The sequence below is a fragment of the Nuphar pumila genome, chromosome 5 (assembly GCF_984573655.1).
Source record: "Nuphar pumila chromosome 5, dmNupPumi1.hap1.1, whole genome shotgun sequence".
Taxonomy (NCBI): domain Eukaryota; kingdom Viridiplantae; phylum Streptophyta; class Magnoliopsida; order Nymphaeales; family Nymphaeaceae; genus Nuphar; species Nuphar pumila.
Window position 1 is genome coordinate 101,513,109 of NC_143253.1, and position 20,096 is coordinate 101,533,204.

At 39.3% G+C, this 20,096-nt stretch overlaps 1 protein-coding gene across 2 annotated transcripts in view; it reads right to left on the reverse strand.

Moving 5' to 3' along the window:
* LOC149837933 (uridylate kinase PUMPKIN, chloroplastic-like) overlaps positions 1-19,835 on the reverse strand; it is a 39,078-nt gene extending 19,243 nt beyond the window's left edge. For both annotated transcript variants that reach the window (XM_090006276.1, XM_090006275.1), the window contains exons 1-4: positions 19,595-19,835; positions 9,381-9,522; positions 8,934-8,987; positions 8,753-8,844 (exon numbers count right to left, since the gene is read on the reverse strand). In XM_090006276.1, coding sequence (XP_089862402.1) covers positions 8,753-8,844; positions 8,934-8,987; positions 9,381-9,522; positions 19,595-19,770 — 464 coding nt within the window. In that variant the 5' untranslated portion in view covers positions 19,771-19,835. The remainder of the gene's footprint in view (positions 1-8,752; positions 8,845-8,933; positions 8,988-9,380; positions 9,523-19,594) is intronic.
* Between the last annotated feature and the right edge of the window lie 261 nt (positions 19,836-20,096).

The following is a 20,096-nucleotide window of genomic DNA, read 5'->3' on the forward strand; positions in this document are numbered from 1 at the left end:
TTGTTCATTTACTGAAATTAATTTCCTGTTTTTCTTTAGTTGTGTAATTGCTTGTGTGTCAAGTGATTTCCTGTTGTGTATTCATCCGATCATCGTTAATTTTCTTGTTGTTTATGTCATTTTCAATTTCTGTTTTGATTCATTATCAGATTTCCCGTTTTTCTTTTAAATCCATTTCCTGTTGTGTCCAATTCATTTAGTGATTGTTCTCTTTTTATCTTTCATTCTCCTGTTTTTTCATTCTTTAAGTCCAGTTTTAATTCATTTCATGTCCTGTTTATAGTTAGTGCAGTTTCCAGGTTTTGCATTAAGTCTGTTTTCCTGTTTCACGTTTTGTTTTTTTTTACTTCAAGTCATTTTTTCTTGTTTACTTCATTTTCCAGTCTTTTAGTTCATTTCCTGTCATTGATTTCCTGTCATTCAATTAATTGTCAGTTCATTTTCTTGTTTTTGTTAAGTATTAGTTGTTAGTTAAGTAAACAGTTAGTTAATTGATTTGTAATTAGTTAGTTAGTAGTAGATTTAATTAGAATCAGTTTTCAATTGTAAGTAGTCATTTAGGTTTCTTTTCTGATTTCTTTCATATTTCTAGCATTTAATTAGTTTTTTTTAGTATACGTGTTATTTCTTCTATCTCTGGTACTGCTCGTGTTCATTTGATTTGTGCAGGATAGCACAGGAGTGGAGCTGAAGCGAATACGTGACACGAAGTATGAAGATAGAAGATTTTTACTTTTCAGTTTAGAATTAGGAATTTAATTGGGTTTGTAAATATTGCATTTTACGTCCTCTGCGAAGGGTATTCATTTGTTGTAATAGATAATTGTTTTTACTTTTCTCGAACATTTTCCTTTTAATAATTCGGCAATAAAGAAATAGTTTAGACTTGTGTGTTTGAATACGAAATATTCTCGTTCCTTGAGTTTGACTCGGTCTCATCACTAGTGAGAACCGGTTTTTATTATTTGATGTCTGGTTTTCGCATGTTTTACATATAAAAATCTTTTCAAAATTACAACGATTTAAAAGAAGACATCACAACCAAAGTGCTATAAACATGTCATTCAATCCAGTACATCACAGTCGTGCTAAGCACATTGAGATTGACCAACACTTTGTGAGATAGAAAGTTGAAGAAAAAGAGATTGAGCCTGAGTTCGTCAATACTGAAAGACAAGTTGCGGACCTATTTACGAAAGGGTTAACAAATGATCATTTTTGGACGCTTAAAGGCAAGTTGTGCATGGTCCATAACCATGATCAACTTGAGGGGGGGTGAAAAAGGTGAATAGTGTTTCGGGTCTGGATCCTGTACCAGACCCAAATTCACTCATGTATTAGCCCAGACCCGAGTTCATTCATGTATAAGCCTGTTTTTTATTTGTATCCGGGTTCGGATATTACACCAGACCCGACCCGACCCACTGTGTACACTTAAGTGTATTAATACAGGCATTAGGTCACGATTTCTGGATGAAGAAATCGTGACAGCCGCAATCGATCTTTTGGGTTCTCTCTCTCTCTCTCTCTCAATACAGGTACAGATGAAAAACTTTCAGCATCATCATTACAGACACACATTTAGGAATGCAAGTAGCTTGACTAGGAATGGGTTCAGGTCTGGATTTGTTAAAACCTAACTAAATCTGAGAAAGGTATTACTTCAGGTCATATTCGGGTCATGGTATGTCAGATTAGATTGTAAATCAGGCATACATATAGGTCCAAGCACAATGCTTGAAGAATCAGATTCAAGTCCAGGACTGGAATACAAACTACATCAGATTCTTTCCTTAATTGTTCAGCCAAGTCTTTAGTGTTTCTCAATCAGATTGATTTAAACTGGATCAGATTGGACTCCAACACTTACAAGCCTCTTTTACATATCATCATCAAGCCTTATCCCAACTACACCACGTTGGAACACTTATAATTTGGACATTGTTTCATTCATACTAGATACTAACTTTGACCTAGACACATCAAAGTACAAAAAGACATCACATAGATCAAGATACAAAGATGGACAAGACGGATACAAATACAACTGGGCAATTTCTTGAAACGTAGCCAGTGAGGCATGTTTATTAAGCTTTTAAATTGTTGAACTATATATAATGTAATATGCATTAAAATATGTAGGAGTATATATACTTATAATTCCCAAAAGTTATAACTTATCAAGTCAAGACTCAAGATCATTGGACAAGTGGGGAAAACCAATGATATTAACCACGTTGCATACATGTTTAATCATGTCCAATGCCACTGTTAGGGTCATGTCATTTCAAGACAATTATAGACTGTGGCATAAGTGACAGAGATTCCAAGTCATTAAAAGTATTCTTTGTACACATAAAACATAGCAAAACCATCTGCCTAAGATTACTTAGTGTTGGCTGAGAAAAAATATCTACATCCTGCTCTGCTTGTTCTAAACCTAGAAGTATGCAAGCAACTAACATACTCCAATTACTCAAAAGCTAATTTTAGAAAGGTAGATATAGCCTGACCATGCATATCTGGATAAAGCAAAGCAAAACATACAAAACTTTCCATTTATATCATTCAAAAATAAAATATGGATGATTGACAGGGTCAAATATGAAAAGGGGACAAAATTAAACAGCATTAGGAGCATTAATAAGATAATAAAAATTACTAAGTACCTAGCAGTTATTAGTGAAGGCCACGTTCAAAATTCTATTGAAGAAATAGGCAAAAGCCATAAAATCCCTGAATAGGAATAAGTTACATACAATAACTATTCAATTGAATTTAATGAAGGATAATCTCTTAGATTTAGGGTTTCTGAATTCCCTGCAGAGAGAAAAGACGACGATAGGGTTTGGGCTGAACACACACGATTCCCGATATGGGAAAACCGTGTCTATCACTATCATTTTACATTGACTTTACAATTGAAATTACATGACTAAAATACCCTCAACTACATAAAATACAAAGGCATATTAATGAGGGGCATTTAAAAAATAAGACATAATTTACAGAATATACATATTAGACAACATTAGATGTGATCTGGATCTGGGATGTGATTTGGATCTGAATCAAGATTCAGATCCGACCCCAACCTCACACTAATGTTATCAACCTATGTAACACAAACTCTTTTTAAAGGGCACCGCACCCACGTCGCACCCGCACCCAAGCAGGTGTGACACTTGGATGTAGCTTCCTTTGCGTTAGGTGAAGTCAACTACACTGAGGTCCATTTCTATCCAAAAGTAGATTCAGTTAACCTTAATCAAGTCCATTTTTATCTATATTATATATATAAATACATAAATGCATACACATACACGTAATGCTAACTTAAAACTGTTAAAAATTATATATATATACCCTCCCAGCACCCCCGCACCCAAGTTTTTTTAAAGTGCCGCATCCGCACTCGTACTCGTACCCGCACAAACACCCATACCTATGTGACATAGTTATCAACCATGGATAACTTGCTTCTTAAGTACCAAAATCTATTCTTCATGAGGCCTTTGTGAATAAGTCTGAAATCTTGATAGCACCTTGATTATCACATAACAATAGTGACTTGGGAATAACTTCTCTCAAACCATACTGCATGTGTCTGATCCAAGTTATTTCAGCAGTAACGATATTCTACCTCTGTACTGGACCTTGCGACAACCTTCTATTTCTTACTACTCCATGAGACCAGATTTCTTTCAATAAAAACACAATATCCAAAAACAAACCTTTTCTCATCAGGATCTCCTGCCCAATCAGCATCTGAGTAAGTTGTGACCATCATCATATGTTCATGTGTTGCCCTTCTTCTATAAAGTAAACCATCTCCAACAATCCCCTTCAAATATCTCAAAATACTTTTCACGCCTCCATGTGTGACAATCTGAATTGTGACATCTGATTAACAGCAAAACCGATATTTGAACGAGTAAACGTAAGATATTGCAACATTCCAACTATGCTTCTAAATTTTGTGGAATCATGATATAATTCTCCTACATTTGCTCCAAAACTCTAATGAATAGGAACTGGAGTTGCAGTCCTTCATGCCCGTTTTACTTTTACTTAAGAGATCCATCATGTATTTATTCTAAGTTAGAATAAGAGAATCATCATGTCAATATACCTCTAGCCGAAGAAAATACCTCAAAAGACTAAGATCTTTCATCTTAAACTTTTTATTCAAAAAACTTTTCACTTCAATATGTTTATCACAACTACCGGTAACAATTATATCGTCAACATAAATGAGTAACACAGTAATAAGAAAATACCTCAAAAGACTTAAGATCTTTCATCTTAAACTTTTTATTCAAAAAACTTTTCACTTCAATATGTTTATCACAACTACCGGTAACAATTATATTGTCAACATAAACATTTTGTAAATGAAGAGCGAATAATCTAATGGGGACCGAGTAAAACCATAGCCTTGAATTGCAACAGAAAAACTCTCAAACCAAGATCTCAAAGCTTTCTTCAACCCATAAATGGCTCTTTTTAACCTGCAAATATAAGCCTTTGGATCATCCTCACTATACCCCGGTGGCTGCTCCATATAAACTTCTTCCTTAAGATGCCCATGTAAAATTATATTTTTTACATCCAATTGACTTAATTTTCACCCATGATCAACTGCTAGAGAAAGAATAATCTGAATAGTGTCTATTTTAACAATAGGGCCGAAGGTTTCATCATAATCATGCCCATACACTTGGGTGAATCCTTTTGCTACTAGTCGAGCTTTGTATCTCTCGATGGTATCATCGGGTTTGTATTTTATTTTATACACTCATTTTGAGCCAACAATATTTTTATTAGGTGGTCTTTTCACTATCTCCCAAGTTTGACACTCATGGAAGGCCTGCATTTCTTCATTCATGGTTTCTATCCACCTATTCGATTGTACTGCATGCCGAAATGTTTTGGGTTCTTGTTGCTTCCCAATCTGAGTGAAAAAATACTGAAAGTCAATGCTAAAATTTTCATAACCTACCCATCTTTTGATTGGATGTCTCGCCCTGCTTGATCTTCTTATTGATTCGAGTTGGCTCTCTTGATCTGACAATTGTTGTCGGTCTTGCAGGACCGACTGCTAGTGGCTTTGATTGTGTCTTCTGTAAACACATCCTTCTTTGAATCTACCTGATATGGGCTCTGCATAGTCTGAACTAGTTTTTGTGTTGTAACTTCATTCAATAGGAAGATCTTCTGAAGCATCATATGCTTGATGAGAGTCATGATTTGGTTGTCGCACTCTATTGTTCATTGTTGAAAATAGGCTATCATCTAGCCAGGGATGATATACTTCAACGTTATTTCTGTTCTGCAAAATATAATGATTGCACTGATCATTAGAAAAATTGCACTCATCAAATACAACATTCCTAGATATTTTAATTTTTTCTGACTTGGGATCATAGCACCTATAACCTTTATAATCATCAGCATATCCAACAAAATGGCAAACTTGAGCCTTTTATTGAAATTTATTTCTTAGCTGGTTGTCCACATGAATATAACATACACAACTAAACGCCCTCAACTCACTGCAATTTGGATGCTTCTCGAATAGCATAAAGTAAGGAGAATTATTTTGCAAAAACTTCATGAGCAATTGGTTTATAATATAAACAATCGTATGAAATGCCTCAATCCATAGTTTTATGGGAACTTTACTTTCATGAATCATGGACATCGTACTCTCTACAATATAATGACGCTTCCTTTTAGCAATGTCATTTTGTTGAGGTGTCCACATGCATGAAACTCTTCGAATAATTTCATTATTTTGTAAAAATTCAATAAATTCCTTTGACGAGTATTCACCATCAAAATAACATTGAAAATTTAGAATATTCAAGAAAAGTTGAGTACAAACATAGACACAAAAGTTTTTCAACACACCAAAGACTTCAGATTTGTGCTTCAAGAAAAATATCCAAGAGTAACCAGAGTAATCATTAATAAACGAAATATAATATTTACTACTAGAAGATGAGAGAAGTGGAGACGGACCCCATACATTAGAATGAATAATGTCAAAAGGTCTCGAAGCCCTCTTATTATATGTTTTGAATGGTAGAACATAACTCTTACAAACTTCACAACTAGGATACAGACTATCACTAGACTCTCACCCAAGACAGATTTGGGCAACAATTTATTTGAAACTAATATTTCAATAAAGACTTCACTACAATGACCTAAACTACTATGCCAAACATTTATTGACCGGACTTTAAAATATTGAAGACACACACAAAGGACTCAGGCTTCGAATGACTATCCAACGTAGCTCGAGCAATCAAGGGATCTTCTCTAAAGACGTACATGTTGCCACATCTTTCTCCTTCAGCGAACATCTTCCTCATTTGAAGTCCTTGACATACACAGAAGATAAGAGTAAATTCAATGTAAGAATTGGTATTATCGACAAGTTTAGAAACATAAACTATATTCTTTTTTATATTGGGAGAACACAATACATCAGACAGCTGGATGGGATGAGATTTAGACAAAGGAATGAGGATATCTTCAGAATGTGTGATAGGGTGGCATCTACCATCTCCAATAACAATATTATTTTTACCAAAATAAGGAATCAGTTCAGAGAATTTATCAGTGACCCCTATGACATGGCTAGCAGCTCCTGAATCAACATACCAAACACCTTGATTATTTTGTTTGAAGCTTAGTCCAGAAAGTGCAACCAACAAAAGTTTCTTGTCAGGACCATTTTGCCCCTTGTTCTGCCCTTGATCTCTAGGCAAAGGCTTACCTCTATCTTTAAGATTGTATCTCGGATCATCCTTGAACCAACATTTTGCTTTTACATGGCCATTTTTCTTGCAAATATAGCATGTTGGAATGTTGTTATTAGAGAAACCTCTTCCTCCTAAAGGAATATTAGTAGGAAGAATTTCTTATCCTCCCTGATTGTAATGTCTGCCTCTATCATTCCATGGCTTAAAAATGATCTCGTAAACAATACATCATGTGAATCTGCTTCAGCTTTGTTTGTATCTAACATCCTCTTTAATGACATCTCATAGCAAAGGAGTTTGGCCTTTAGATCATCAAAGTCAGAAACAGTCATGGTATATTGTAGAGTTGTGGACAACACATGAAACTTAGATCTCAAACCATCTAGAGCTTGCTGAATTCTTTCTTTATCGAATATTTGGCATCCAATTAATGCTAACTGATTTGTGATGGACTTAATTTTATTGAAATACTCCATAATAGACATGGATACTTTTTCTTCAACATCTGGAATTCTCTTTTCAGATAAATAATCTTATCCTCTAAAATTTGAGAGTAAGTTAGTTGCAATGTATTTCATAACATCATGACAATGCAATCATCTGGTATTCCCAACAATACCTCAAGGCTTGATCCTTCTTTATCCAATTGATTAAATCTGGATTACGAACGGTCCTCATTGTTGTGACAGCCCCTTTGTCATCTTTAACTTCCTGCACCAGAAACTCAGATGGAGCATCTACTGATCCATCTAGGTGACCAGTAAGATCTTGGCTCCTAATAAAAGGAACAATCTATCTTTTCCAAGTAAGACAGTTGAAATTATTTAATTTTTTAGAAATCAATTGACTGAGAAAATTCACAGAGATAGATCCTGGAGAAGAACTTGAATCCATGAAGAATGAACGAGGGGACGATACAAGAAAGTTGAATCAGGGCAGCCATTGAGCAATAAGAAACAATATCACTCGGCAAAGAGAATACAGGAAATCGGCAACAATAAGAAGCAATAATCTGTCATGTCTTTTTATTTTTTGCAGAACAAAACGTGAACTTAACAATCAAAGGTAGTTGCCACAAATAAATTTTTTTGGCAAGTCCACATATCAAGAACAACCTTGAATTGAATTTTCACAATTATCACAAATTAAAAAAAAAGTGGGATTTAGAATGACATCAATTTGATTCCCTGATGGATCAGATTTGACCAGGAAGGAATAGAATAGGGAGGAAGACAAAAAATGTGACCCAAATACGATTCAAGGAAGGTCTATGGAATAAACTTCAAATCCAAGAGTTCAAGAAAGGGAAAATCAAACAATATGCAAATTTGATTCAAGAAAAAAAAAATAACAAGAGAAAGAAACGCAAATTTGAGGAAGAATGAGGGAACGAGAAGAAAGAAGAAGATTAGAAGAATCAGCTACTACCTGAAGGAAAGAGAGATTGAATCTTGAAGTTCACAAAGATTTTTCAGCCCTACTCCGGATCATGGTTCTGATACCATGTTAGATTTAGGGTTTCTGAATTCCCTGCAGAGAGAAAAGATGACGATAGGGTTTGGGCTGAACACACATGATTCCCAAAATGGGAAAATCGTGTATATCACTATGATTTTATATTGACTTTATAATTGAAATTACATCATGACTAAAATACCCTCAACTACATAAAATACAAAGGCATATTAATGAAGGCCATTTAAGGAATAAGACATAATTTACAGAATAAACATATTAGACCACATTAGACGTGATCTGGATCGGGATGTGATTTGGATCTGGATCAAGATTCAGATCCGACACCAACCTCACGCTAATACAATCTGGTTTCAAAATTCTAAATAACTTAGAATAAGATTTATAAAACTAATGTGTATTTACTGTATCATCATCCATCAAAAGTAATAATCTGCTACAGAAAAATGGTCCTATAGGAGCCACATCAAATGCAGGTGCTAAAAATACAAAATTCATCATACCCAATGTAATCAGCAGATGAGCGTTCCAACCCACTACACCCTGCCCAAGAAGATCCACGGAAGAAATTTCCCCCACCAACCACTACAGCAACCTTCATAGTTCTCAAAAGGTTCATCCTAAAAGTCAATCAATAGAAAGGTGTTGTGTCATGAGATTATCAAACTAGAATGTCAGAAGTACCTCAATACCAAGCCGAGTAACCGAAGCAACTTCTCTTGCAATTGACATTGTTATCTGGAACATTCAGATTACAAGAAAAAATGTCATGTGACTCACTATAGAAGACACCAATCTGTTAGCAGGAATTGCTTACAGCAATGATACCACAAGATAAACCCTATGATTGTTTTATTTTGGAAAAGTACGGTCAAATTTAAATATGTGTCTTCAATAAAAAAGAACGTAGATCTGCAAAGTACTGTAGCATAAAGGGTTGGTATGCATGCTCACATGGAGACAGAACTGTGTTCCATGAGGTTGATCTTTTTTATCAAATCACAAAATGAAGAAAATTGGAAATCAACATTGCCATGTAGCAAAACAGGAAGCATACCTAGTAATCAATCAGATAGGAGCTGCAACTAAATTTATCAAATTCAGGGAACTATGTTTTTCTATATCTCCTACCTCTGGGTCAATATTTTGTGAATGTTCACCAGCAAGTGCTTCGCCGCTGACTTTAAGCAACACTCTCTGCCATTTAAAAGATGGCTTGGGCATGATGACCTCATCCTTTGTTAAATTGAAGGCTGCCATTGATGCTTGGGTTCTGGTTAATTGCCAGAAACATTAGATTAGAGAAAGCACAAGCCACTAATAAAGTGATCTGACATATGAATTCAACTGTGGAGAATTAATTAAAAGAAGAAAGTAGTAAACAAAAGCTTAAACCAGAATGAAAGGAAGGAAAAAATTATGTTTCAAGACTTCAACAACCAAACAACGACAGCATGAACTTGTGTGCACACTATTTGATGTTATTATTGCCACAATTTTCAAAACAAGTCTTAAGATTTAATTTAAACAGCTTGAATTCCCGGAATATTCAAGCCCTCACTCAATGTAAAACTATAACCAATAAACCCATGACATAGAGATCAAATCCACAACACACACACATGCACATGCAAGCATGGAAACATGGATACACACACATGCAAGCATGGAAGCATGGTGATGGGCACAAGTGCCTAACACCAAACACATAATTTTGTTGAGTCATGAAAATGACCACCTCGATAAGTTTTTGATGATTCCAAATAATAAAAGAATCAAAGCACTAACTTATGAAGAAATGAACTCAAAGTGATGCATACAAGGATATTTTTAAGAAGTTCAAATGAGGACATGAAGATTGTTGAAAGGCTTGGACATGCTCAAAGGTCAGCAATGAAGGCTCGGACATGCTCAAGGGACAGCAAGGAAGGCTTGAATATATTTTGTCTTGTTTTAGATAGTATGTAAAAGAGCCTGGAATTTTGTGTCTCAGACTTAGTCATGTTTGCCTAAACCGATTTTCATAACTAAGTTAATCTACAAACCTAAATTCAACCTCATTTTCAGTCGACTTATAAGATTTTCAAAGTCAACTATTTTGAAAAATGTTTTTCCTTCTTCAAGTCAATTTTGTTTAGTCAAGAACACAATGTTATTTTTTTTTTCTTACTCAAAGTTTGAAGTCATAGTTCAAATTGACATTAGGATACTTTTTTTTTATTGTTCATAATTTGAGTATGAATTAAGAATTAACCTGTCACAGGGATTCGGCCAGCCGGGTGCCACACCCGCGTCGACGCGACGTGACACAAGTGCGGGTGCGGGTGCGGGTGCGGGTGCGGGTGCGGCACTCGGTGTGGTCAAACCGACCCTAGGTGTGGTCAACGCACCCAAGGTCTTAAGTGTCCAATTTTTGGACTTAAAAAAATTTACCTGATGAAATGGGCTGAGAGGGGGATTAGGGCAAAAACATTTTGCCCCCTCCTCCTGACCCCGATGCCTCCGCTTCTCTGTCTCCAACCTAGCAGCGGCAAAGCGACCAGTTCAACGTGGCGATTCAGACATAACGAGGAGGTATGTCTCCATTATCTCTCTCTCTCCTTCAATCTCTCTCTCTCAATCTCTCTCCCCTCGTCTCTCTCGCTCTTCTCGGCTAAACCCCCACCCCCCTCTCTCTGTGTACCTCTCTCTCTCAATCTCTTTCCCTCGTCTCTCTCGCTCTTCTCAGCTAAACCCCTGCCCCGCTTTGTCTGTGTACCTCTCTCTCTCTCAATCTCTCTCCCCTCACACACTTTTTTTTATCATGTGGTTATTTCTCAGTGTTACTAATTTACGATGTTATATACCACCGTCACCCCCTCATTTTACTAAATTTGGCCACTGCATGCTGATCTAATTTGGATGATAAATTTTTTCATTGTATGAAAAGCTACAAAGGCTTCTATTCCGTGGGGTGATGATGTTGAACTCCTCCATTTTGTATGATTTTATGAATAATGTGTATCCATATAATTTGTGTGTGTGTGTATTCTGCCTCCCAACCACCTAGTGCTGGGTCTTTTCTTGACCAGTACTTAGTCCATATATGTGTGATTCAGAAGCCCATTAATTGATGAAAATTCTATAAACTTTCTTCATCATTGTCATGCGATTTTTGTGGATGCATAATGATGAATCAATTTGATGATATTATGATAATTGTTTTTTATTTCATTAGTTTTATTGTTAACTGTTAAAAATTATATAAATATATATATATATATAATTATATATATACTGATGCAGTCGAGGTGCCGGATTTCTGGAATGCTTGGGGGCCGGCTCCAAGGAAGCCACGAGCTCAGCGTGGGTAACGAACTGGAGTTGAGGCAGAGAACAGGCCACCGGCTGGGTGGTGTAAACTGAAACCTTTGTCTTTATTTTTATTTTAATGAGAATCAACGTAACAATGAACTCAACTTAATGAAAAAAGTAAAACAAACAATTTAAACCTTAACCTAACAAGGAACGTAATAAGAAACAGAAAAAAAAAGAAACTGTGGCTGCACTTTCTAAATATTCTCTGCCTGCTCACAAAACCCTAGAGGGGTTTTAAAGACTTTTGGCTGGATCCGGTTAGCGGGTCCGGCCCCAGACCCGATACCGATGTTGCTCTGGCCTGCTGTTGGATCTGGAGCGGTCCGACCCATAATCTCTATGCTTGCCTGGCATTGGTACACAGTGGTACCTCCCCTCCACGTTTTGGAACCAGTATCGGAATTGGACCCACTGCTTGGATCCAATTCCCAAAGTGCAAATCCAGTCCCCTACATGAGTCACGCGGTATGAACACAGGCCCATCCTGCTCTGCATCATTCTCCCCTGGTTGGGAAAAAGTCGACTCCGACGACTTGTTGTTCTTACAGTAAACACTTAGATCAGGCACAGTAAATGTAGGAGAAGAATGCTAATTTTTGGGTAGCTCAAGGAGGTAAGATCGGTCTAGTAGGTTCGCGAGCCGGGGCAACCCGGTCTCCTTTGTGGGAAGGAGAACTATCCTATGACCCTGAAAGACAAATGTGCACGTATTCCTACGGCCATCATGAATGGTCTTATGGTCAAACTGCCAGGGACGTCCCAATAGAATGTGACACGCACTCATGGGCGCCACATCACACCACACTTCATCGTGGTAATGCTCCCCCATAGAGAACCGAACTAGACAACGCAGGGTGATGGGCACCTCGTTGCCTTTCTTGAACCATGCCATTTTATAAGGTTGGGACAATTTTTCTGTTTTTAGGTTCAAGGTGGACACGACACTCTCGGACACCATATTCTCGCACGCTCCAGTATCAATGATAACATCATACGCACGCCCCTCACAGTTACACCGGGTTCTAAAAATATTATTTCGCAACCATTTTGTGGGGGCCGACCCTCGGGATGTGGTCAACACATGACGGATGGTTAACAAATTTTCGATGCTGCCATTGAACTCTATGACTTTCACCTCGTCATTCCCCTCAACAAGCGACTCACCCTCGCTCTCGCTATCGGACGCAGACTCAACAATGCCCTCTGCTAGATGAGTGTTCTTATTCATGGTGGGACACTTGGACGCAATATGACCTAACTCTTGACACCTAAAACAACGAACAATGGACTCATTGGGTTTACCCTTGGATCTGGTGTGGTACGCGGGTCCAAACTGGTCAGGTTTGCTAAATTCTGCGCTAGGGGTAGACTTTGAGTCCTCCTTCCTAGGGGAGCTCGCTCCCCTGGTTGGGAAACTCGACTTGGGTTGACTAGACTGATCACTACGGGATGTCCTATGTTCCTGTCTCATTTTCAGTTTCTCCTATACATTCATAGCATAACTACTTGCCTGATCCAGTGACTCGACTGTGATACAACTGAAGTCGTCAGAAATAGCAGGACGGAGACCAGAAATATACCTTGTGACCTGCTGGCGGGAGGTCTCCTCGATCTGCACTCGTAGGAAAAGGCAATGGAACTCCGCAGTGTAATCCGCCACAGTATTGGTGCATTGACGCAGGGTCAGGTACTCCTTGTAGGCTCTCTCGGCGTGATCTGACGGCACGAACTTAGACTGCATCAACCGCTGCATCTCTTCCCAAGTCTGTACACGCTCTAATCCCTGTCGCTCCCTCGACCGCTGCATCTCAACCCACCATGTCTGCGCTAGGCCTCTCAACCGAGTAGAGGCTAGGGAGACACGACGGTGCTCGGCGACATCATGGTAGTCGAAGAAGAATTAGACGGCATATGACCAATCAAAGAACTGCTCTGCATCGAACCGACCTGCGAACTCTGGAAGCTCTAACTTCACCCCATACGTGGAGGGGCGCTCTGGTGCTCTCTGCTGTCGGGCCCCTACCATTCCTGCAGGATGCTCGTTCCAGAAGGTGTCATCATTCCACACTGCTCCAACTTCGTGGCCCTGTTCGCCTGGCTGTTGGGGTTGGCGAATTCTGACGACCTGCTGTCGGCGCTCTGGTCGCGCCGGACCCTGCTGAGTTTGCCTCGGTCTGGCTGGCCCATGGGCGGGAGCCATCTGTGGTCGGCGTTGTGGCACCGGTATGACAGGAGGTCCCAAGTAAGAGGGATGGGTCTCGGGTTCTAGGTGGGTAGGAATGACATAATATGGGTTTGGGTTAGGATACTGGAGTTGGGTCGGATAAGGTACTGGATTCTGGATCAGAGTTGGGTTGAGGGTTTGGTTCTGGTTTGGGTCTAGGGTCTGGTTGGTATATTGTTGGGTTGATTCGCCCGATGGGATGTGGATCGGGTCTGTTCCTAAACTACTCGTCGGACCCAGATATGGATAGGTTGGATCGAGGGTCGAGTTGTGGGGATAAGAGGCTTGGTTTGAACTCGATCCATGATCCATATGATTATGGGTCTGGTTTTGACCCGGCTCAAATCCAAACTGAAGCTCCGTCCGGGGCCGATATGGGTTTGGGTCGGTATTGGATCCATTTTGGGGTTCAAAAATAATGGGTTGGGTTTGATTCGAGACGAACCGCGAACCAAACCCAATTGGGTTGGCTGGGTAAGGGGGTTCGGATCCCGGACCCGATCCCAGGGACCCAAAGGGTGGTCCCCGAGATCCAGGCCTGGGTCCCGCTGAAAAATGTTCCGGACAAGACCCTCTCGGGTTCGGACCCATCCACACGGGTCCACCAGGTTCCACCCGTTGGTTGGTCGCCACAAGGCCTCTACGCGCGGGACCAGGAGGGAGAACAAGATCCTTCCCGGGTCGGGTCGCTGCGCTGGGGCTTGCAGCGGGGTTCCGCGTGCTGCTGGGTTCTTGCGGACCAAACCCGACCTGCGGCAGACCCACATGAAACTGAAACCTGGTTTGGGGTGCACTAGGACCCAAACCTGCGGCAGGACCCGGCGTGACACGGGGTTCCTACAGGCCCAGCCCTGCCTGCGGCATAGCCCCTGTGACTCGAGGCCAAGGCAATACTGCACCCTCGACGTGGGGTTGCCCTGCCCTATTTTCTTGGTTCAGATGGAGGGTACCAACTGCGTGTGACGTCGTTGCTGTCGAACCCAGGAATGGAGGGGGGGATGTTGGTTGAGGGGCAGCAACATAGTCGGGCTGAAAGGGCGTCGGCTGGATTGCTTTCGCGTCTGCTACGACATCCAACACAGCCCCCAGTCTTTGCAGTGAGGTCGCGGAGGGCTCCACCGGCGACTCAAGGGCAGCGACTCGCCCTTCGACCCCATCAAGTCGTCGTGATATGATTGCCACGTCCCGGCTGATACGCATCACATTTTCCTGCATCTTCGTCATCATCTCCATCATCTGCAACATCAGATCTGTGTTACTGGCATCCTCTTGCTCGATCACCGTCGCCGGATCGCCCCTCACCTCCGAAGCCATCTTGCGAACGAGGGGATAGGCGTTGGCTCTGATACCATTCTGATGCAGTGGAGGTGCCAGATTTCTGGAATGCTTGGGAGCCAGCTCCAAGGAAGCCACGAGCTCAGCGTGGGTAACGAACTGGAGTTGAGGCAGAGAACAGGCCACCGGCTCGGTGGTGTAAACTGAAACCTTTGTCTTTATTTTTATTTTAATGAGAATCAACGTAACAATGAACTCAACTTAATGAAAAAAGTAAAACAAACAATTTAAACCTTAACCTAACAAGGAAAACCATTGAACTGAAATGAATAACAGGGAACGTAATAAGAAACAGAAAAAAAAGAAACTGCGGCTGCACTTTCTAAATATTCTCTGCCTGCTCACAAAACCCTAGAGGGGTTTTAAAGACTTTTGGCTGGATCCGGTTAGCGGGTCCGGCCCCAAACCCGATACCGATGCTGCTCTGGCCTGCTATTGGATCTGGAGCGGTCCGACCCATAATCTCTATGCTTGCCTGGCATTGGTACACAGTGGTACCTCCCCTCCACGTTTTGGAACCAGTATCGGAATTGGACCCACTGCTTGGATCCAATTCCCAAAGTGCAAATCCAGTCCCCTACGTGAGTCACGCGGTATGAACACAGGCCCATCCTGCTCTGCATCATATACCCTCCCGCACCCTTGCACCCCCGCACCCAAGGTTTTTTAAAGTGCCACATCGCCACACCCGCACCTGCACCCACACCTATGTGACATAGAAATTAACAGTTACCTTTTGAATTTTGTGACTGTTATTGATGTTAGGACAATTACCTTTTGAACTATATCACACAGGTGCGGGTGCGAGTGCGGGTGCGAGTGCGGGTACAGGTGCGGATGCGGCACTTTAAAAAAAAATGGGTGCGAGGGTGTGGGGAGGATATATATTTTAACAATTTTAAGTTAACACTGTGTATTTGTGTGCATTTATGTATTTATATATATAATATAGATAAAAATGGACTTGATTAGGGTTAACTGAATCTACTTTTGGATAGAAATGAACCTCAGTGTGGTTGACTTCACCTAACACAAAGGAAGTTGTGTCCAAGTGTTGCACTTGCCTGGGTGCAGGTGCGATGCCTTGTTAGAAGAGTCTGTGTGACATAGCTTTTGAATTTTTGACTGTTAGAATTTTATTCAAAAGTTTGTTTCATTTCTAAATTAATGTTGGACAGTTATTGTGACTGTTAAACCTTGGTCAACATAAATTTTCAAAATGACGTTGGAAGGTTGTGACTGTTAGAGCTTGGTTAAATTTTTTTTTCAAAAGTGGCGTTGAAAGATTATGCATTGTGAGTCGTGACTATTAGACCTTAGTCAATATAAAATCTTATGTATTTTCAAATTGATGATGGGTAGGTTATATTTTGTGACTATTAGAATTTAGTAAAAATAAAACCTTGAGAATTTTCAAATTGACGTTAAGACCAGTTTTAATTATTTTTTGAAAGGTCACAACTCTTGGAACCCCAATGAAGACCTTTCCTATTCTTTAAATAGAGATTATAATTCTTGGATCTATCATCAGATTTATACAGACTTCAAAAGTGAAAATTTCAGTTAAAAATTCTTGCTACAATGCTGAAAACATTCTTGTGATCCAACTCTCTAACTTAGAATTAAAAAAAAATAGTGAAGAACCTATTTAGCTTACTATTTTCACTGAGATCACAAGATTCCAAGGCTTATAGGATTTGGATTGAAATATTCAACTTCAACTAAGGTCTGTAAAGGTTTCTCTTGATACGAGAAACAATAGGTTTGATTTTTTTGTTTTATTCAGGCAGATATATTTTTTTGATGAGGGTGTTCATCAAAGGTTGTGTATTGGCTTGATCTTGCGCCAGGTTAAGCAAGATTGGTTTAGTTAAATCTTAAGCGGGTTGTTTAAGGACTGGACGTAGGTCTGGATTAGACCAAACCAGGATATATCTTGTGTTATGTGTGGTTTGATTTGATATTTTATTTTTATTTTGCATTTATCCTTGAACACTATTCACTCCCCCCCCCCCCCCCTAGTGTTCGTTGCCTATCGATCCACAGATTTTCATTTGGTACCAAAGCAAGGTTTTCCTAGAAGTGATCTAACCATCCAACTAGGAACCATGGCAACTGTTGGATCTTCGCAATTCGTTGAAGGACACTCCGTCGGACCACCCTTCTTTGATGGCATATAGAAAAACATAATGATGATATATCTTTAATCTATTGACTTCAGCCTGTGAAAGATCGTTGAAGATGCATATAAGAGGCCAACCACTAATTATGAAAGCTGGACAGACGAGCAAAAGACAAAGGCCACTCTCAATACCAAGTCAATGAATGCCTTATTTTGCACTATTAACAAGATTGAATATAATCAGGTGTCTACATCCAAGACTGCACACGAAATTTGGCACACATTCGAGGTAATGCATGAAGGAACAAGTAAGGTAAAAGAAACTAAGATTAATTTGTTTGTGCACAAATATGAATTATTCAGGATGAAGAAGGAAGAGTCCATTAACAAGATGTTCACCAAATTCACTGACATCACTAACTCGTTGAAGGCACTAGGAAAGGAATATAATCAAGAGGAATTGGTAAGAAAAGTGTTGAAGTCTTTGACTTCCGAATGGGAAAAAAAAACTACGGCTATAGAGGAAGCAAAAGATCTTAACACCCTCACTTTGGAAGAACTTTTAAGCAGCCTTATGCCTATGAGGTTCAGTTGAGAGAGATAAGAGAAGAATCCCTAAATAAAAAGACTATCACATTCAAGGCTACATCAGATTATGAAGAACCTGAAGATGATGATGAAGAATTGACACTCATCATGAGAAAATTCAAAAAAAAACATGAGGAAAATTCTTCAAAAATAAGAAGAATCATCAAGGAAATGAGCAACTTTGCTTCAATTGTAAGAAGCCAGTACACATAAAAAGAGATTGATCATTGTTGAAGAAATCAACAAGGAGCAAACATATAAAAAGAAGAAGTCTCTCTAAGCCACGTGGGATGATAGTAACTCATCCTCTGATGAAGATTCTTCCGACCAAGAAGTTGCAAATGTATGCTTCATGGAAAGCATCGATAAGGTACAATATTTCAATTCTGAAGACTTTACTTTTGATGAACTTTTTGAAGCTTTTATTGAATTATTTGCAGATTCTCGAAAAATGATTTTGAAAAACAAGGCTTTGAAAAATGATTTTTCAAAACTTAATAATGAGAACATTGTTTTGAAATGAGAGAATCAATCTTTGAGAAAGGAAATATCTGATCTAAAGACGAACGGTGGGACTTTAGAAACGGATATATATAGTCTCAAAGTTAAGATAAATGATCTTTTGAATACAGTTTTCAAGTTCACCAAAGGTAGAGATAACTTCGAGAGACTATTGTCTTGTCAAAGGGTCTCGAAAAATAAAAATGATATTAGTTATAGCAATTTTAACCAAAGCTATTCGAAAAATTAATTTGTAGAAGCACATTCAAAGGAGCAATATCATTTTGTTCCTATGACTTATTTTCAAAATAGGAATCATTTTTTCTCTCAAAATAAGAAACCAAAGTATAAATGGGTTTGGGTTCCTAAAGCTAACTCCAAAAGACCCAACCTTTTGGGTACCAAAATGTTCACTTGCCTCTTGTGCTGTAGATAAATAAGAAAAAGAACAAGTAGATTTTGGACAGCGGGTGCTCAAAGCATAAGATGGGAAGAACCAAATTTTTCAGCACCTTGGAAAGAAAAGGAGGAGATGTCACCTTGGGAGACAACAAGAAATGTAATGTATTAAAAAATTAGCACCAAAACTTGAACGCTATTGCCCTAGCATTACCAAAAATCACTTCACCAGGTTACTTGGGAAGATTGAACTGCAAAAATACACCATAAACTTGGACTTAATCACCCATCATGTTCATATTTTCAAAAGTAATCAGCTGCACTAAATGAACCCTTTAAATATTGCCTCGAAAACGTGGAGAACCACCAAACTGTATCCTCATAAACAGTACAACTGCTCCAAAAAAGGTCTCCTCTTCTACGCGTCCCCTTAAAGCCTTATCCAACAAAGTAGAAATCGAGAGAACCATTAAGTAGATTCTCCTCTCAGAATCCACCTCAGACCAAATATAAAAACAATACATCCTTCTCACACTAAGAACAACAATAAGCACATCCTTGTTTTAGCATTTTCCATCAGTAAACTACACCAACACTAAAATTAATACATACCCAAGTACCCATCTATGAACAACACCATATTCTCAAACAAACTAATGAGAATTTGCACCTGAAACAGAAGGAATAACCATAAGGGTCTTAAAACCAATTCTTTTGAAACATTAAAACCAATGAAGAAGCCAGAAATGAGCAAAGAGCTTGGAAGCAAACACAGAATGAGGAAACTAGAATTGGAGTGCAGACATTTGGAGGAACTACCTCGTACTTGGGTCGAAACATGGGTCGCTTCCGAGGGAAGAGCAACTCAAAACCATTCTCTTGGCACCCAACGTCTTTTGCTCTTGAAGCCTTGCAGAAACGAACCGAGACCTCAGAACAGAGTCCTCTGGTTTAGAGGAGCAGAGGGGGAAGGAGAAGAGAGGTGAACCCGCCATTGGAGGGTGTACCCACTAGATATCTCATGCATATGACCGCTTTTTAACTCATGGCTTCTGTTATCTTTTGTAAGAAAATCTTGGGTGGGGAGATGGGATATAAATAGCAAGTTTTTGGAGTGCATTTTAAGACGCCCTCCCAATTAATGAATTCAAACCGTAGCTGGACTTCCTATCTAAATATCTCGTGGGTTTACATTAGCGGTGTTAATGGGTCGGATTTGACCTGAGCCTGATCCATATCAAACCCTATCGAGTCAGGGTTAGGTGATAAAAAAAAGTTCAAATAGAAACTGAGTTAAACCCAAAGGATCCCATTAGTACAT